The sequence below is a fragment of the Pteropus alecto genome, unplaced genomic scaffold (assembly GCF_000325575.1).
Source record: "Pteropus alecto unplaced genomic scaffold, ASM32557v1 scaffold66, whole genome shotgun sequence".
Taxonomy (NCBI): Eukaryota; Metazoa; Chordata; class Mammalia; order Chiroptera; family Pteropodidae; genus Pteropus; species Pteropus alecto.
In genome coordinates this window covers 1,673,876-1,695,074 of record NW_006438869.1, presented here as the reverse complement: position 1 = coordinate 1,695,074, position 21,199 = coordinate 1,673,876, and the positions used below count along the sequence as shown (strand labels likewise).

Below are 21,199 nucleotides of genomic sequence, written 5' to 3'. Positions count from 1 at the left end.
GATTCTAGACCAGAACCCACTGGCATCCAATAAAGGAACCTGTTCTACCTGTTGGCAACGTTATCAGCACGAAAGGGGTAGGTCGAGGCCCAGGTAATATGACCTGAGTCCATGAGTTCCTGTGACCTTTCCCGGGCAGCATCAGAATATTCCTTACGCCCGTGGCTCTCGTCTGGAGACATTTTTGGTTATCACAACTGGAGGTCGATGCTGTTGGCATCTAGCTGGTAGAGGCCAGGGACGTTGCTAAACTTTCTATGATGTGAGAATTATGGGACCCTCTCCCAGCTGAGAATTATGGGACCCAAAACATCTGTAGTGCCGAAGTTGAGAGACCTTGACGTACTCATGTGTCTTCTCTCTCCTTAACCCCACCCTCAGCCTCCCAGACGAAGCTCCTGGGGGCCAGTGATTGTGCGTTATCCACTCTGCCCGTTAACACTCAGTAAATAGTCAGGGAATGAATGAATGAATGAATGGGGTCAGGGAAGTGTGATAAGCAAGGGAGCAAGTGACTATTCAGTTAGCCCTTATATGATATTTGCATATAATACTTTTCCTTTTTTAGTGTTTTTATCTTTGAGGTGTTTTTATTTTAGGGTAGTCTCATTTGTTCTTAGAGCCCCTGCTGTATAATACAGGCTGGTATTGAAGGCACCAGGAGTGTAAGAATGAGTTAAAAATAGCATGGCCCCTGCTCACAGAGTTTACTTCTCTAGTCTAGAAAACTGTCATTAACCAATTACACAGCTAAGTGTAAAATTTCAGTGTGACAAGTGCTGCAGATTCTACTCGCTCGCCACAGAGAAGCCAGAGAAATTTCCATAGTGTCAAGAACAAGATAGCATTTGCTCCAAAGTGGTGTGACTCACTGGGTCACAAATATTCAGATGACGTTTTAAGTGTTAACACGCCAAAATCGCCTGCGGATAGGATCAACTTTTTTGACATCAAGATGGGGCTTTCTACAAGTGCTAAATTCTTGAGCAGAATAGCGTTTGCCGGGCAGATGGGAGATGAGCTGAGTTGGCAATGGGGGAGGTGACATTCTAGGCCCTGGAGGGAATGACAAATAGCACAGCTGGGGGAGGAGGCCAGGGCCAGCCGCTGGGGGCCATTCTGGAGCAGAGCCCTGTGAGTGACAGCGTGAGCAGGAAGTTTCTAGAAAGTCAGTAAGATGTGGTGGTTAGCCTTCACAAGTATTGCAGTGGTCTGTAGGGGATAAAGTGAGGGGTTCCAGCCTGGACTGAGGGAGCCCATTAGGAAACACCCCAGTTTTCAAAGCACAAGATTAAGAGGCCGTGGGCCATGGCCAAAGTGCTGGGGCTGTTACGGAAATCGAATTTACAGCTCTCATGTCTGACTGCGCGCCGCGTGTTCAGAGGGCGGGGAGCTTAGAAACGACTCTCTTATATGCAGCGCTGTCTTTTCCCAGCGTTTAATGGAGAAATGGTCCTTTATAAACATGTACATTCTTCCAAGATGACGCCACCTGCCTCGCCCGCCTTCACCATCCCGCTAGCTCGGGCGGCCCTCACGTTCATGGCAACTTTATGAGTTTTGCATTTCAGAGAAAATGAGGCAAGGTTGAATTTTTATTTGTTAGAATATTATGGTGAAATTTGGTTCTAATAGATGTTTTTCCGGAAATATCAGACACATCCCCCAGCTGCTAAACAAACACAAAAAATGCCAGGATCCAAAGATGCTTCTTTGTCAGACACTTGCCCGCCTCCATTTCTGGTCGGATTGTGTATAAAACCAGCACATACTAAGTCTGTCCTGGGAACAGTGTTCTGAGTTAGCTGAGGCTCAGCCATCGCAGGGGGCGCCCAGACCTAGGGGCTCCTTGCTGCTGCAGTCGGGATGGCCCCCCATTTTTTATAAAGTGAAGTTTGGTTTCATTCCCCTACAGCATGCGGGCACCTTTCCCCTTTTCCGCTTAACCACAGAGGACGCGTGAAATCACACAGCAGGCAGTAAACGTCCAGTCTCAAATACTGCAGAGAGTTAGAACATAGATCACGGCAGATTTAGAAAAACTCATCGACGACATGTACATAATAGGGGACGAAGGGAAGAGGTTGGAAACGTATGTCCGCCCTTTTGGTCCTGCCATCGCCCAGAATACAGACTCGAAATGACAGCAACAACCCGGACCGCTTGGTCCTCCTCTGAGAAGTGAAGAGACGCATCTGGTGTCAGTGCTTGTCCCCTGGAGAAATGCACGTCTGGACTGGCAGAATGTACATGATATTCTAATCACACGTATTTGCAAATCAGCAAAGGAGGGTGATACCTCACCCAGAGCACCGTTTCATAGGTCTTACACACACTTACAGTTGAAGTTAAAAACAGACATTCTAGACCGCATCTTCTGCTTCCTTATATTTCCATCCACCGGCATAGGACACATCCGAATGCTCTCATAACTCGAGGAAATGAGCATTTCCTGTGACCTCGGGGAAGAAAACCTTCTCTGATTTCTTGCCTCTGAGCCCAGTCTGCACCTCTGATGCTTATTCAGACGGAAGTCAAACACTCGGAAAAGCACCAGAAAATCTGAGCGTGCTCAATTCTATCATGAAAAATAGGACCGGTATTCTTCGCACTACCTCCGATTAAATTGCTCCTTTGTGCCCAGACAGATTTTTGCTTCTTTGGCCATCCCTGAGAACACAGCCGCGGCAGGGCTGGGCTCTGCTTCCTGCAGCCAGCACAGCGAGGGGACTTGTGGGACACGCTTTCACCAACTTCGGGCACGTCACTTAAACTGTCTGAACCTCAGTCCCCTAATCTATAAACATAATTATAGACCCCACTTCAAAGAGTCACTGAGAAGAACACTACAATTTTGGATCATCCCGATGCAGTCACACCTAGAAAGAGGTGTTTGTCACATTCACCTGAGAGCAGTTTTCACGTCACTGAAGTCACTTGCTTTCTGTGGCTCTCATGTTGCTCATGTGGTTTCTTCTTCTGGTCCTTCTTCTCAGGTCCTTGGAGCTGAGAGAAAGGGCAGGACATGGTCCGAGGAGGCCCCTCAAAGTCAAGTGCAAGAATGACAACTTTTAGCAGCAGTTCGAGACAGTGAAGAACATGGCAAACATAAGTGGTTTCAGTAATTCACTGCCACTAACTTGGTATTTTTGTCCTGAAAATTCAAGGTTTCATTGAAGTATATACACTCTTGCTAAGGTCGAGAGAGAGAGAAAGAGAGAGAGAGAGAGACAGAGAGAGAGAGAGAGAGGGAGGAGATAGAGATAGAGATAGAGAGGCAATTTTAAAGGCTGGTATCTTCCCCCCAAAGTCTGTTGTAATAAGCATCTTTTAAATACATAAAGAACCACTAAGGAATGTTGTGATTTAGGTCTTTAAAAGTCATAAATAATACATTTCAAATATTCACCAAAGGAAAAATTGTTACACAAGAGGAAGAATCTTTTCCCAAATGGCAAGTGTTAATGTTCATTGAGTTTACGTACTGTGTCACTTAATTGAAATTCTAAATTTAAATCTTACAAGATAAACTTCCTATTCCTACGGGAATGATCTCCCTTTCTCCCAATAATTGTTCACTTTGCTAAATTCTTTATCTAGGTTTAGGTCCCAGCTACTGAAAGGATCATTCATGTACCACTGTTCCCAAACTGTGTCCCAAGGAGCTTTAGGGTGACCCAGCAAACTCAGAGGCACTTTTCAGGGTGGTTTAAGTTTTCGAGGGAAATACAGTATCTGTCAGACACTGAGAAAAGCCTGAGCTCCAGTGAGTTCAGTTTCAATATTTAGTTGTGTCACATTCTTTTTGATGATGTCATAACTTTGCAAGAGGTTTCTATAATAAAAAGCAAGTACCATGTAAAAATCAATATGAGAGAACCGAAGACAGCAACGTCTGATGTCAAGGTTTGAAAAGTGGCACTAACTTATTAGGATGTGGGTAATTCTTAAGTTGTTTGGACCTGACCACTTAATAAATGGAACCACCAGGCCTTTCTTTTGGCCCAGAGGCACCGTGAAAAATTTACAGACACAAAAGACCCTGTGAACCAATGTAGTCTGGGAACCTCTGAAGTTATAGAAAGTCAGGCTCTGCCCATTTATTGTGCTCAGTCACTTCTCTCAAAGGAAAAATAAATCTGCGCAACTGTTAGATATTAAATTACTCTTCCGAAAGATCCAAGAGATTTGTTTCCTCGTGGCTTCCGTTGGCTGCTTTGGAGACAGAACCTGAAATAATGTTTTTCTAGTGAATTAAAAAATGCTTAATGAGGAGACCATAATTTTTAATTAGTGAAAAAGATAAAAGAAATAAAGTGTGCTTTTATTATTTGCATAAATAAACTATATTTCTCTGCCACTTGCTTTTTTTCCTGTAATTTTTTTCCTATTCCATCTGCCCTATCTGCCCATCTACCTTATTTTAAATTTCAATGATCTATGCCAGTAATAATAGAAAATATCTTTAAACTCATTGCAAATTTTTCAATTAATTTTCAAATTAATCACAGCCATTCCACTGAAAGTTAGGTGACACAGAGATCGTAAAAGCCTAGTCTGAGACTTTATCAATGGGTAGAAATTAAAGGTAATTAGACACTCGTATCTCGAAATGAACTCCTTCTTTTTTTATTACTGCACTTGAAAAAGGAAGCTTACTAATGTATTCAGTTACACAGATATGGAATCTTCCAGTATAATGGTATACAGCTGGCCTGTCTATACCCCTCTCACCCATGATCTGCAAGGACTACTAATAAGTATTTATTGGTTATTTTATTCAAAGTGAAAGGTGAATATATCCTTCACATTTTATATTTAGAGACATCTAGACACAATAAGTGAAAGTAAATTAATAGTTTTATAGTAAAAGTACCGTGAAATATGACAAAAGAAAATACCTGTGAATGGAATTTTTTTGCTTTTAATGTCTAGTAGTGAGAAATAACCACTTGGTTACTGTATTCTTTTGTCCCAGTATTAACGTGTGCCCTAAGGATTCACAGCCTAGAGTTTCTTCAAGGGCAAAGTGAAACAATCGACCTAGACAGGTGTGTTTTGGTGTGTTTTGTGACATAGGCGTTGGTAACCATAGACCTAACTAAATGTCCATAGCTTTTTTTTTTTTCCTTTTTCTAGCAGCTAAACAACAAAAACCAAGGCTTTTCTCTCAGTCCTAGTGCATTTCAGGTAACAACAAGAACACATGATGCTAAGAGACATAATCACGAAGTCATTCATCACCAGTTATATTCAAGTGTCGGACTTGCTGTCTGTAAGATTTCAAAACAGCCAGTCAGAGATACAGAAAAGGCGCTATGGTGTGGCTTCATGGGGACAGCCACGGTTTCTTCTCTCCTCTGCTCTCCTTTCCACTTGTGCTTTTGGTCTCACGGTGACCGAGCTCAGGAACACCATTTTCGTCCCTCTGTAGAATGACACTTCTACAGAGGCAGCCATGGTCAGAAAGGAACGTTGACCTTTGTCACCTCCCCTCCCTTTCTGGGACCCCTGGATCTCCTCACTGGCAGCTTCATGCCTGTGGCCAGGAGCTGGCTTGGTGGTCTTCTTTTGAACATAAACAATGTCATAGACTTAGCAACATCGCACAAGGCATTATACTCTGATGAGGACACGGAGCAAGACAAAATCAAGGCCCCTCCATAATTATGACTGAACACAGGCAAAACCTGAATGGTGTCCGAACCACAGAGCTGGTGAATAAAGCCACCTGTCCTGGCTACTTGGAATGACTGCTGTATCTTCCCCAGTCACGGTTTGAACCTCTCTCTGTTCTTCCTTTTTTCTAGATAAAAAGCTTTAAGATACTCAGTCACAGAATTTTCCCCCAGTCCTGGCAGTAACCAATCGAGAAACAAAGCCCAGCTTCCTTGAATCTGCCCCAAAACACCTAACACAAGCCCAAATCCTAGCCTCATTCGAACGTCATCTTACCGAAATGCCCCACAGCCCATTGGTGTGGGTTCTCCTTGCTAGAATCAATAAAGGCAGCTTTCTTCAACCCCAGATGGAATCCTGGTGGTCTCGTCTGGATGGTGTTGACATGGCTAGCTACTCTGAAGTTTGCTCTTCCTGAATATCCTCCTTTGCACCACATTAATTTCCATTAGGAAATCAATCCATAAAACCGTAAGCATCAATGTTCTCTCACTTCTTAGGTAATGTACGTTTTCTCTCAGGTGATTCTGCTTCCACAGTAATGTGCCATTACAGTCCCAAGCCAGGAGCCCATGCCAGGAACAAGAAGTCGGGCGCTTTGCACAGCTGCATGGATGAGACATCTTGGCTAAATGAAACATTGAAGAAGCTTCGAACCTTGACATTTAGCCCCCAGGTTCCATGCACTAATTTACCTGTGACCTTGGTTAGGTCACTAAACTGAATGACCTGGGTTTCCCAAGTGACATAATAAGCATGAGAAATGCTGAGTAAGGTGCCTTCCCATCATACAATGTAAAGGAAATCAAATAAAAATGCATTTGTGAAAATTCTGGAAGTGATAAGACGTTGTTATGAGTACTCATGATGGCAGAATTGTTTATTCGAGTCAGTGACAGTGACTCTTGACATCCTTTGTGTCAAACTGAGTCCAGCGCCATCTAGAGGGAAGAGCTCAATTACAAGGGCTTCAAATGCAGCCCTGGCCTTTTTTGAATGACATCTCTCTGTGTATGGCCTTTGCCTATTTATGGTCTGTCTCCTGCACGAAAGTCAGAACTCAGTATTCGTATCCCCAGGACCGAAAAATTTTCCTCATTCGTAAAAAGCCTTCTCTGATTCTCCTGGAAAGAGACAGTGCATAGGTGCTATTTTTAGGAATATCTTCAAGCACCTTTCTCCCTCGGTACCTTTCTAGACCACATTTCGTTAGATTTTATTAAGACTTTCGTTAAAGGAAATATCTCTGTCCTATGTTACCTGAAGTCAATTGAGTTGGGCTTCTTTGGAGAACCCAAGGGACAAAGATGAAATCATGTGTCTGAAACACGCTACAAAACATTTGTAGGACTGAAATCAACCATGGACATCGTTAGGTAATTGCTGTCGCCAAGACTGGGCTCTGCTTTGCATGCTACCCTCCCAGCTTACATTGCGAAGACACCGTGACAGGTGCCGTGGGACAGGTTCTCACTTCCAGAGACGTGGAGCCTCGCTTGGAACCTTAAGAGCGGTGTTGTTGCATTTAGAATGTGTCGCCCTGTGTAATCGCGGCTTCTCTCAGAAGTTCAGTTGTTTTTAGATGCAGAGTCATTAAAAGCACTGTTTTTATTTTTTCACAGAGAACTATCAAATGGTAGGGTTACCTAATTTATAAGAAAATGTGCTCCATTCTGTTAACATTACTTTCTGTGTGTGTGTGTGTGTGTGTGTGTGTGTGCGCGTCTGAGAGAGAGAGAGAGAGAGAGAGAGAGAGAGAGAGAGAATCGTGCACCCCTAGCGTGGTCTTGGCCACTGAATCCCTTCCCTCTTCCTCCCACTCAAGGTCCACAGATCCTGGTGATTTTTCCAAGAAGCATATGGGCTGTTAATTTTAAATTAGATACATAGTTATTAGAATATAAACATTTTCCATAAAGTTAATATGGCTGATAAGTTTATGGGTAATTGTCATTTTCTTCCCTTGAGATATTATCAGCAAACAGAGCCTGTTAGACTTTCTGGGGCAACTAAATTCTTACATGTATGACATTAATTTTTCATCGTGGAGTCTATTATTATTGAAAAAGTCTAGTTGCATTAATAAATAAAGAGTATTTTAAAGTTAACTGATACCAAATTGGTATTACAATGCAATTGATAATATTCTTTGTAACCTAATGGCTTTTTAGAATATTTAGGTCTTCAGTAGAAGCAGAAAATCACTGGTACTTAAACTACATGCGATTTAAAAAGATAAATAGTAACATAAATTTTGGCTAATCTTTTTCCGTTATTTCCTCCCTCAACTCCTAATGAATTGAAGTCTGAGAAGTCCATTGCTTGGCTAGGATTAATTTAAAGCACCCAGTATCCATAATAATTCAGAAATAACCAATTTCTCATTATTTTGATGTGTCTCTCCGCTTCAGCAGCCAGTAGAAAACTTGCTAGTTGAAATCGTTCCTTTTTATTCTGGAATAATAGATGCCAGTTCCAACAAGTGGGCCCTAGTCTGACCAACCCACCCCACTGGCCTCAGGCTGCACCTGAGTGATGTGGAGCCTTGGATGGGAGGAGTATTTGGGGCCAGTCTAAGGGAGTCACTGGGCATCTCTCTCCCTCACACTTCATATGCACCCCATCAGCAAAGCCTGCTGGCTCTGCCTTCCAGACGCATCCCTACTCCCTGTGCTCCTGGACGCCCTCTGCTGGGCCACCACCGTTCTTGCCGAGATCCCTGTAGAGCCTTCACCAGTCCCCTGCCTCCGTCCTGCCCCCTAGCGTCTGTTCTGAACCCCGCAGCCAGAGGGAGCCCTTTTGTAAACTCAGCTTTATCAAGGTGTGATTTATATACAATAAACGTGCCCCCTGAGACCTGCAGTTTATGACTTTCGACAGATGTACACAGTCCTGTAGACACCACCAAAGTGATTCTTTAAAACTTTGAATCAGATCGTGGCATTCCATCGGTTCCCATATTTCTCAGAGCAGAAACCAGAAATCCTACCATGGCCGACAATCCCTGTCTGACCTGGGTGCCCGCTGCCTCTGTCAGCTTGGTCCCGGGGTGGGACTCACTCCACTGCACCCACTGACCTTCTCACCTCCTGTCGGACGTGCCCGGCACAGTCCTGCCCCAGCTAGGGTCTTGTCACTATTCTCTTTTTCTGGAACATTCTCTCTGGTACCAATTTAGGCCTGTGCTCCAGGATCGCGTTCTCAGGGAGGTCTTCCTTAGCCATTGCATCTACAACAACAAACTACACCCCATACCCCACCCCCACACACACCGGTATTGCCTGTGCCCACCTGCTTTATGCTTTCGCATCATGCTTGTATTCATTTCCTGTGATGGCCGTAACAAAGGACCACAGACTAGGTGGCTTAAAACTCCAAGAGTTCAGGAGACCAGAAGACCAGTGTCTAGGTATCAGGAGACTTACCTCCTTCCAGCAGTGCCTTCCATCCCCTGCCTGTCTCCTTGCCTCTGATGGTGGCCGGCAGCTCTTGGCATCCTTCGACACACAGCCATGTCACTCCAATCTCTGCCTCTCTGCACGTTGCCTTCTTGTCTCTGAGTCTCCGTGTCCTTTTCTGCCTCTTCTGAGGACACTCTTCGGATTCGAGACCCACCCTGATTCAGTAAGATCTCATCGTGATCCTTAATGACATTTGCAGAGATTGTTTCAAATAAGGTTACATTCTGAGGTTCTAAATGGATGTGAATTTTTTTGGGGGGGGAGGACAACAATTCAACCTGATACACACTTGACTGTCATTATCTGACAAATAATATATATGAATGGACAGTGTTAGAAACTAAGTTCCCCGAGGAGAGGAACTTCTGCTGTGTTCAGCGCTGGATCCCCAGTGGCTGGACCCACAGCGGTCACTCAACGAACACGGGCTGGAGGAGTGAGTGGTTCATGGCCTAATCCTAAGACGAAGCAGGCAGCCAGGCAGCCTGCAGCTATATGGCGAGAAATGTAGGCTCCTGGCCCTTAACGAAATAATCTGAAGATCAGAGAAGTTGCAGTCAGATGATGAGCAGATGAGCAGGCGGTGGTCGGGAATTCAGAGTGAGTGACCAGAGGCATCTTCCTGGGAATCAGTAGTCACGGCCAGGACTCTGGAGGCACGGATTGGAGGTGGCGCCCCTCAGAATAGCGTAAGCAGCTCCCGCCACCTCCTCGCCCCAGTGGGGTCGGATGGGCCTCGGTATTTGTTCCCTGACAATACATTAACTCAAAGTTGATGATTTAAAACAACACATATTTATTCTCTTACACATCTGAGGCCAGAAGTCCAAAATCCAGCTCACTGGCCCGTAATCCATGGGGGCCGTGCTGCCTCTAGAGGTTCTAGGAGAAGCCCCATTTCCTTGTCTTCTCCAGCTTCCAGAGCTGCATCCTTGCACCTGTGGCTCCCAACCCCGTCAAAGAGTAGTGTAGCATCTCACTCTCAGCAGCATGTTGTCTTCTTATTCTGTGCCAAGTCCATTTTGCTGTATAAGGTCACATTCGCAGGTTCCAGAGATTAGGACCTGACTCCTTTGGGAGCCATTATTCAGTTTGCCATAGTGTCCTAACCAAAGACCTGCTATGGGTATTGGGACAAGTATAGAGTGCCAGATGCTCCCTTTCTGATGTCCCAGTGCTCGAAGAGATAGCCATTCCGCCTTTTGCTTAGCTAGCAGGAACGGCCCTTTCTCTCCTGCATTAATTTGACTCCTGCTGGCAGGCCTACTTGTAAGCACAGAGATAAATCTGAAACACATTACACAAGTATTCCGACCTTATGCTCACAGTATTTGAATTTTCCTTTTGTATACTCGATTTTTCGCTTTTTTCTCACATCACCCAAGGTGGTAGGTGAACGTTTCCTCAATCTTTTGTAAAAAGAGAGGGTTTAATTTATAATCCAGAATTCAAATGAGATGAGGGTCGTGGACAGGAGGAAGTGGCTGCTGGCTGGATGGTCCCAAAGCGCTTCCATGTCCCCTGGAGCCTGTGGCTGCTCCCCCAGGAGGCAGGACCAGAAGTCCTGCCGTGTGACAAACAAACGCTTACGACACATCTCTGAGAAGTGCACCTTCTCACAAGGTTGAGCTTGGAGAAAGCCACCTCTTTCCAAAAGCTATAACTACTGAGCTCGCTTTCCAGATCGTCATAATTCTAGTACGACTTTGTATAATAGCAAGGAAAGATTATAAATGTGATTAACCACGTCAGGGCAGCTTTTCCTTTGGGTTACAGACGCTCGAGGAATTGGGATTGAGGCATTAACATGTCTGTGTGTTTATCATTGGATACGTCCTCGTCAGACAGCAATTAAAACATCTCTATTTTGTGATGTTTAAAAAATCCTCTATCTAACTTTCTTAAGACCAGCACCTCCGTACCCGCCTCCCCTAGCCTTATCGACAAGACCAAAACAGGCCACCTCATGGCTCCAGATATAAAAATTAAAACCAAGATGGTCTTCCGACCTTTTTGTAAGAGTGTTCAAAAGTTTAGAAATGATTGAGATTTTCATATGTTTAAATAATATTCTGACTACCTCCCTGCCCTCAGGAGGAACGTCCAAGCAGATACTCTCTCCGGCACATAAAGCTTTGCCCAAAATCAAATTTTGAGTTCCTGGGGGCTCTGGCTGTCCGGGTCCCTTTTCAATGCAGGAGTAAATGTGATGAAATCTTGTGACAGCATATCAGCTCTTTGTGTCTGTGCCAGCGCAAGACAGGAACGAATTTCAAACCGTTTGCTACATAGCGCTGGGTGTGGCTTAGACGACTCAGTCCGCGTGTGAGTGAGGATGTAGTCACAATATTGTTGGTCCGTGTGACAAGTTTTAATGGAGAAAAGGTTACATTTGCATTTTCTCCAGTTCCATTAACATTTCTAAAGTGAAGCCCAGTAACAAATGGGAGTTATGAGCGTGGCGTCCGTAGGAGGTCGAGTAGCTGCTTCTCATTTCTTATACTTCTCTTCTTCATCTAGTTACGCATGTAATACCTGACATTTCTTGAGGGCCCACACTATGTGCCAGCTAGTGCTCTGAGGGGTTCGTATATATTATTTCTAATCATCTCAACAATACTCCAAGGTAGGAATTATTATCTCAATATGACAGATGGGCTCAATGAACGCGTATTCTGAGAAACACCTCGCATGCCAGCCAGCGGAGATTCTGCAGCAAATGAGACACATGTAGGATGGGACCCAAGGCTGCACGGAGGTCCATGCTGGAGCCAGATTTGAACCAACTCTTACTGCATCCAGAGAGGAGGGGTGGGGGGAGGAAAAGCATTTGGTCATGACACATTTTAAGGCACAGTTTTTACTACAAGCCAAAGCGGTGTCTCTTCTTACCCTTATATTCCTTCAGATAAGTATTACTGTCCAATCGAATACACACTAGTCAAAGATTATCTTTTAAAAAATGGTATTAAACAAAATTTATATATCCATCCCTTAGAACAGCCTTCGAATAACTCTAGCTCTTAATAGTTTACCAAAGACTTTCACATATATCACTTTATGGTGTCATTTAAAAACGAATCCCATGAAATGAGTGGCATTATTCTCTGTATTTGATCCACGGAAGCCAAGACCAGCAAACGCCAAGGGACTGCCCTGTATTTATTGGCTAGAAGGGAGAAAGCCAGCTCTTCAAGTTGTGAACTCTCTCCCAGTTCCTGTGATGCTAAACCCCGTGCCCCCTTCCAATACAGTAATCAAAGAGTTAAAGATTTATAACACGCCTGCTCAACGAAAGTGATCAGACACACTGCAGGTTGACACTAGGGTTTCTGTACCTTGGCTTTAATGACATTTTGGAGACAAATAACTCTTCGCAGTGGGGAATTGTCCCGTGCATTATGAGATGTTGAGCAGCGTCCCTGGCCTCTACTCACTGGAGGCCAATAGCATCTTCCACTCGTGACAATCTAAAACGTCCCCAGGCACACTGTTTTAAATATATTTATTTGTCAAACATTGTCCAAAAAAATCACTGTGTTAGACATTTCCAGACAATGATTCTAGCAGGCAGCACATTTATATGGTTTAGTTTTATCTGTTCAAAGGCAGACAGTCCGTTTCAGCTTCCCCACTTACATTCGTGAACATCTTAAGTCTAGTTTCCTCCTCTGTAACATGAAAGTAAACTGCACAAGGCTTGTTAGAATTAAAGAGTAGAAACACATGAACGACTTTTGGTGTACGTTTGCTGTTACCGAGGTTTATTTTTCTGCCTGTTGGGTAAGCCTAAACACATCTAAATTCCTATAGATTTCTTTTGTGCAATACTGAGCACATACCAGGCTAAGACTTTTTGTAGCTGAACCAAAGTCCCTTCGCGATCTCATCCCAAACTTGCTTCCCAGCCCCATCCCCACTGGCGCCTTCCCCGGCAGCCTTCCTCCCGTAACGTCCTGTTTCACAGACTCACCCGAACCAAGCCGGCTTCACCCCGTTCCCAGGTGGCCAGGCCCTCCGAGAGCCCCTTACCCACACGCTGGTTCCTCACCGGCATTTGTCTTTTCCAGAACATCTTGTCTTAGAAGCCACTCCTTGCCCTTAAGGATGAAGATCCGATGTGAAGAAACCAAACCGTAGACCGACTTCTGGCCCGAAGGAGATGGACATTTTATTGCCCGTAGTCTTCCAGCTCTTTCTGTCGAGTCTATCTCTCTGGGCAGCGAGAAAAAAAACAAACAGAATCCCATCCGAGTGAAACAAAACTGTCCTAGAGAAAGAGACCTGGATAGGAACACTCCTCCAAACTTTCTGCCGAGGGATGCTCCTTTGTTATCGACCCTGGGAACTTGAGGGGAGCATCTGAAAGCATGGTGAGCGCCTCATGATCTGCCCTCAGAGGGCAGCTGCCACCTGGCCGAGTCCCGGGGGAATGGCCATTCAGATGAGGCGGAAGCGAACTGCCTGGACGTGCAACCCACGCCAGCCCCATCCTGGACAGCCGGCTTAGGCTAGGGGACCGCTGAGTCGTGTTAAACACTAAGTTACTTTTGTCTTCTGTCGCGTCTGGTCTTCTGGTCCCTCTCACCCTCTTTTACTTTGTCCCAGAGCAGTTCCCCCCGCCTGGCCCCAGCCGCCCACCCTCCTCGGGTTTCACTGCACCCAGTGAGGATGGGGACGCGGTGTGGCACCAAGCATCATTCTCTCGTGCTGTGGGGAACGCCCCTGCCCCATGCAGCATACAGGTGTGTGTGTGTGGTGCGGGGGTAGTAACAATAAATAGTAATGATGGAAACAACAGAAGAGACTTTCAGCTAGTCCTGAGAATTGTGGATAAAATAGGAGACGGGTGTCTTTGGCCGGAAGCTACAGGAGACCCCTCAGACGCATTTGAACTAAGGCCTAATGAAGACAAGACAGCACCTGAGGGTCGAGGCTCCCCAGAAGTACCAAGATCTTGAGGGGGGACAGGAAGGAGGCAGGTCAGGGAGGTCAGCTCAGGAGGCTCGGCGTGGTTTGGGAGTACGTGCTTTCAGAAGCAGGTGAGACTCAGTGTGCGGGGCCCACGAGCAGACCGAGGACTTAGACATCTGCCTGAGTGCAGCGGACGCCACTGCAGGATTTGATCCACACAGTTATCTGATTGGTGCATAGAAAAGACCTCAAGTTGACAGCCTGGAGTATGACTCCGTGTGTGTGTGTCGGGGAGGGGATATTTTAGGAATGACTAATCGATGACAGCCATGCCCGTTGCTTTTCTCACGGTTACCAGTAACACTGAGGAAACACTTTTCCCTCCAAGATCCTCTCTTCATTCACTCCTTCACGCCTTTACTCTTTCAGAATCCATTATGTACCAAGAGTATTATGTATACTAGGTAACAAAGATGACCCAAAAGTCATGGCACCGGCCTCACTGAACTTATGGGAGTGGAGAGAGAGGTGGTGACCTGTCATGGGCCACAGCATAATGGGGACATCACCGACTCGCTGCTGCGTGGGTGGCAGTCGGGGAAGGATTTGCTGGGAAAGTCTCAGACAACCCAAGGCCCTGAGTTTGAGAGGCTGCCGGGCCAGGACCGGTCAAGACAGCAGGAACAGCGTCGGGAGAGACTGCTTGCCTGCCCAAACGCCAGTGCGGCTTCCCAGAGAGCCGGGGGGAGGCGGTGTGACATGAGGCTGGTGAGGGAGGGGATGGCAGGTCAGCGGGGCCTTGCAGGCTATGGGACTGTCCTGGTCTTTATCCCAAGAACAGTGAGAAACACTGAAATGTTTTAAGCAAGAGAGTGGCACAATTCGTTGTGCGTGTTTGCCCATTTGGATGACTTAGGTAGGAAGAATGGTGAGGTGGGCGGTGGCCGGCACGGTTGGCAGGGTGAAAGGTCAGCAACTAGGTCTGGAAGGGCAGTAGTGGGCATGGAGGGGACATTCAGAATTCCAGAGATTTTGAGAGGATGCTGACAACAGCCTTTCTTTTGACCTATGAATGACGAGCTTGGATCCCTTCTCTAATTCTTTGGTGCGTCCATCTGTTCTGATTTTGGAGTGTGTGTGTGTGCGTGTGTGCGCGTGCCACACATACATTCACATGCACATATGCTGAGTGTCCCTAAGACTGTCCGCCTAGAGTTTTTGTTCCAAAGGTGTTCTGGACACGTGCCATATGAGCCTAATAGGACAGTTACCACCTGGGCAATAAAACAGGCAGAAATGTATTCCTTACTCACCATTTTCCAGGAGCACAGGCTTACCTGAATTCACCTTAGTCATCTTGTTTCTTTATATGACGCTTCTAATTTTAATTTACAGGTATTCAGTAAGATATTTTATTTAATATGTATGAAGAACATAAGTTTAGGAGGCCGCTATTAAAGGAAGAGGGACTGTGCTGTCTCAGTGTTGCAGAGGTGGCTTAGAATCAAGCAACAAAAGGAAATTAAATTAAGAAGGAAAACAGACTTCCTGTGATTTAATCCATAATTGTTTTCTGCTGGGATCACATAACCAAGAAAAAGTCAATAGTTTGTCCATTATCAGCAATCACTGAAATTATGTTTTGCAGCAAATGTGTTCCCGTACTATATACGTCCTTCTGAAAATTTGCCTAAGATTTTAGGTAAGTTTATTAAATACTAGATGCATAGTAGTAAATTGAACGCTTTATCTTTCCAATAAAAACTAAGCCAATGCAAAAGGGATCCCACTTCAAATCGTCTTCGGTTGCTGTAGGGGAAGCAGCAACGTGTGCCAAACCTGGTAGAGGTTTGCTTAACAACCTCATGCAAAAGGGATCCCACTTCAAATCGTCTTCGGTCGCTCTAGGGGAAGCAGCAACGTGTGCCAAGGTTTGCTTGACAACCGCTACCAGCTGTGATGGCAGAGAGAGGAAGAGGCCAGGTTAGGGTCTGTGAGGAAACGTCTCACCTTTGTCTGTTCCCTTCTCTCTCCTGTTTCTGTCACGATTCTTCTTCCCAAATGACAGCCCTGTGCTGACATCAGTAGGATGTATGCTTCTGAGTTGTTTCTGCAGGAGCAGAGTGGCCGTGGCAAAGCCCTCTCATTTCTCTTCCTCATCCTTCAGATAAATAGTAGGCTTTTGTGGCTCATGGGGTCAAGTTTTTATCTGTGGTCTCGGAGGTTGCTTTTTTATTTCTCTGTTAAAAATTGGCTTCCTTCTACAGGAATACGATCCATAAGATTGGCCCTTTTAGCTCCATATCGTAACTGGTTGAGCTGATCGACTTCATAAAAGGATGTTTATTCGCATAATAGTACACAATCAACCTTATGTTTTAGAATGGATTTAAATATTTTAGAGCATATTTCTTAAACATAAACAAACAACCAGCTTCTTGGAGTAGCTCCAATGGGAAAGAGAGAGTACAGGAAAATAATATACAGCGGCATACATTTATTAACATTGCATGAATAATCTTAACGCTTTAAATAATTTCCTTTTATAAAGTTGCCTTGTTATACTTTGATCCCCAGTGAATCATTTAAGGACTCTGCCTATTTTTAAAGAGATTACGATAATAATAATAACCATAAAAAAATAATGAGATGATGACATCACTTGCTATTATGATCTTTTGGATTAAACCCATTCAGTTACATTTTCCTCTTGTCTGGTAATTTGGCAAAATACAGTACCTAAATCACACTGTTGAGACAATATATTGGAAAATGTGACCTTTTAAGCCTGAATGAAAAATGTATATATTAATAAAATCAGGTGCCATTTTAAGTCATTTTTTCCATTATCTTCATAAACAAATAACTTGTTAACACGTTTGAGGTTATATGGGTCTACGTGTATATATGTGTGTGTATGCATGTATATACTTACCAACCATTTACTCAAAGGAATGTTTTCAAATGCTCTTCTGATGGGTACATGTCAGAAAACCAGAACAAGCGTTTGTGAAATGTGCCCGTGTGAATTCTTCAGTGCGTTTCATAAAAGAATTGAGTACATGTTGACGGCATGGCACGATTTCTCTCTCACGTTCTCCTACCTTCCTTTTGTTCAGAGAATTCGGATGGAGAGACCCAGAGCTGCCTGAAGTGATTCAGATGTTGCAACATCAGTTTCCCTCCGTCCAGTCCAATGCTGCAGCCTACTTACAGCACCTTTGCTTTGGAGACAATAAAATTAAAGCCGAGGTAAGCGTCACTTGGATCCTTGAATGACCGGTGTCAGATCCATCACCCCTGAGGCTTTTACAGTAATGTCGCAAAGAGAAAGAAATGAGAAAACTAAAGTTTCAAAACTTAGATCCATATTTAAGACCGAAACATGGTGTTTTCCATCAAATTAATTGGCATACCTGTCATACACTCTTTTTTTTTTTTAATATTTGAATATTGCCAAATAGAGGATCAAAGATATGTGCCTGTGTTAACAGAGGCAAGGTTGGCCACTGCTGTCCTTGAGTGTGGTTTGCCTTTCCCTTCCCAATTCCATCTCTGGAGTCTCTGCCCCTCAATTCTAAAGAAAGACAAAGCATCTTACGTTGTCTCTTGAATTTCCAATGAGATCACTACACTCCTCCATCTATGGTGTCATCCGGTCTCCCTGGAAAACACGTCAATAGGATGGGAACTTTAGGCAATAAACCAGCTCTGTATTATAACCAAGAATTTTGGGCCATTCACAAAAGTACCAGTGCATGTAATACAGATATAGGTGATCCATTAAAGACATCATTGTCTGTGTCCATCACGTAAACAATTGTTAACACGCTTTATGTTTTTGGAATACTTTAAAGTGCCTACATTGTGGTGTGTGATATTTCTGGAAGATCACGGTGGGCAGCATGGCTAACTCTGATTTTTTAGACAAGCATTTGCATATAAGCAGCTGAATAACCTTTTTTTTTTTTATATAAAAAGATGTTAGAAGCTATAAAGTAATCTCCATAGCATGTGAGCAATTTTGAGGATGAGTCTAAATTAGTTTAAGAGTGGAAAGAGAGATTCGAAGCTGTAATTGCGATTTAGTATAGATTTTGCTTGCTTGCATTAGGATATACATAGCCTAGCAGCTTTTTATCTTTTTTTCCAGTCTCTTCCACTGGGACTGAGAGTACTCGATCCATTCTCGTTCTCAGAAAAGTCATACTTCTTTGTGGAATAGATATAGAGCAGTGGTTCACAACCAGGTGTGATTTTGCCCCCAAGGGACAATTGACAACATCTGGAGACATGTTTTAATGTCACAATTGGAAGGGGTTGTGGGGGTGCCATTAGCGACTACTGGGGAGTGGTCAGGAACACTGCAAAACACCATCTAATGCATGAGACAGCCCCTACCACCAAGAATTATTCGGCCTCAAATGTCAGTAGTACCAACGCTGAGGTAAAGAGAAATGTCGTCTATCTAAGGTAAATTTAAAATGTCAAAAAATACCACCTATTAAAATGACCTAAAAAGGTAAAGGGATTGAGAAGTACAGATGGGTGGTGACAAAATAGTCACGGGGATGTGGAATGCGCAATAGGGAAGATCGTCGGTAATATTGTGATACCTACGTATAGTGCCAGGTGAGTGCGGACTGGACTAATCGGGGGGACCACTCTGTAAATTACATAAATGTCTGACCACCATGCTGCACACCTGAAGCGAATATAAAATAATATTGAATGTCAGCTGTAATTGAAAAGTAAAAATGATAGATAGATAGAAAGATAGAAAGATAGATAGATAGATAGATAGATAGATAGATAGATAAAATGACCTAAAAATAAACTTATGTGGCTCCTTCCCCAAATGGAAATCAGATAGATAGATAGATAGATAAATAGATAGATAAAATGACCTAAAAATAAATTAAACTTATGTGGCTCCTTCCCCAAATGGAAATCGTCTTAATCATTCTCTGTTTTTAATAGAAAACAAAAGGGCCATTCGAAATGAAGGACAGCTTTCTGCCTAGGGGATCACATACAATCAGTTTCTGAAGATTACAACTTCGAAGGTTTCACTAAGGGTTGTGAAAGCATTTACTCCATTGTCGGCATAACGTTGGTTCAGGAGGGTTGTGTTACCCCCACAAAAGTGGGGCGCACTCCGACCCTAAATTTGGTTCTGATGTCAAGACTGAGGACACCACACGCACACCAAGGGTGTCTGGAAGGGCGGGTCACTCACATAAGGAGCCTTGTGAGGTGAGCGGGGTGGTTCCCAAGCACGGCTGGTGACAGCAGGAAGGGAGGCTGGCTCATGATTTCATGGTGGTTATGGGTTGGGACCTGGATGAGGTTCCTATATGCAGACAGGAACTTTCGGGGTTTGAACTCCCTGCTGATGCCACAAGATGAAACACCTGACTTTTCTTATCAGCTTGCTCAGATGTGAGTAGAGGGACAGCGTGGGTGAGGCATAAGAGCTGTCAGAAGCCAAACATCAAAAACAGAGTCACGCTCTTCATTACCGGGAGTCACGCGGTCGGGCAGTACGGACATCATGGCCCGGGGAAGTTCAAAGTCGCTGGCCTCATTGGCTCTGCTCCATGATCCCTGGACTGCTCTTGAAGCCTCTCAATAGCACTGACGCCCGACAGCTGGCTCGACTCCTGTGTGTGGCCACATCAGAATCCCCCCACCCTGGGGTAGACAAGAGGTGACCAGCACACACCTCAGTGTCAGACAGATATATCTTCCGATGCCACATCCCTGCTCACTAGCTTTGTCTCCTTGAACAAGCTGCTGTCCTCTTGAGTCGCTTTTCTATTTTAATTTAAAAGAGAGATGCTGACAGGCCATTGTAGCGTCTTCAAAGGCCCAGATGACTTCATGTGTGCACCTGCTTAGCAGTGACGTATTCATCCATCCCTTTTCTTTTTTTGGCCAAGAACACAGTTAAGACACTTAAGTGACTGTGTTATCTGACGCGTGTATGTATACGTCAGTGTGCGCATGTGCGTAGTGTTTTTCATTTTGCTGTGGGTGCCTTCAAGATTGTTCGTATCACCTCTCACTGCTTGGAGATGGAGATTCTTCCAAGAACTGGCACTGAGAGCACTGGTTCAGCTGACGGGGGCCAGTGACACTGCCGGGGACTCGTGGCAATGTTCCCTTGATACCCAGAAGGCTGAGACAAGAAGGAAGGAAAGGACGATGTGGGCACAACTTGGTACCGAGTTGACAAAACAAGATCGAAGTTAGTAAAAGCCAGAGGAACCGAGAAGGTGCAAAAGGCTTAAATAAAATACCAAGTTAGCCATCTGCGGTCTTCCTTTCTCTGTCTTCAGTTGCATAGGAAACACGTACAGGGGTGCAGGCGTGTGCACACACGCACACACAGACGCACAACCGCTGAGAGGGATTTCGCACAGACCTCTTTTGTTCTGTCAGTCCAACTCAAGGCCCAAATCATTAGCGATGGTTCTCTCTTTGTGACGGATGGCTGCCCGTCATGTTTTCATATACAACTATTGATTTTTGTAATTACCTGTTGTCCAAATACTAATCTTGTAGGCACTAGCCTTTCCAAATTTACTCAGTCTTCTAGTCTTTCTATTGCATTTTACTCAATTGATTCAGCCCTTCGGTCTGCCTTTCATTATTGGTATTGACTTTGCTCACACAATGAATAGGCCTTTGAGCAAAAGGCAGAATTAAATCTCCTATATGTGGAGGGTCATAAATCATGCTTTTCTCACTCCTTATTATGGCGCTTTGTACGGTTTTCACGTAATGAAGCCAAGAAATTCAGTTTTGTTCAGAACGATGCCGGCTCTTATAGGAACAAAGTCGAGAACTCATGTCTATAAATCAGCAGAGGGAAGCCCTGTCCCTAATTTTTCCTACTGGTCTGGTGAACTTGGATCTGAGGCAGTCTGCTGGTTCTTCTGCCATCAGGGGGTAGAACTGAGGAGAGCAGACCAGCGTGGTCACTTCAGCAACCACAAATGACTAAGGGAGAGTCTGCGGTCCCCTGGGTGCCCTGACTCCAGGTAGAACATTCATTCATAAATACTTTGAAGACCAGTGAATGTCTAAAAATTGGAATAGGAGGGTATTCAGACAAACAGGAGTCCAGAGCGAGGCTGGGT

At 44.5% G+C, this 21,199-nt stretch overlaps 1 protein-coding gene across 2 annotated transcripts in view; it reads left to right on the top strand.

Annotated features, from left to right (window-relative positions):
• Positions 1 to 21,199, top strand: part of CTNND2 (catenin delta 2) — a 651,480-nt gene that overhangs the window by 407,223 nt on the left and 223,058 nt on the right. For both annotated transcript variants that reach the window (XM_006915865.1, XM_006915864.1), the window contains one exon: positions 17,174 to 17,306. In XM_006915865.1, the coding sequence (XP_006915927.1) occupies positions 17,174 to 17,306 (133 nt within the window). The remainder of the gene's footprint in view (positions 1 to 17,173; positions 17,307 to 21,199) is intronic.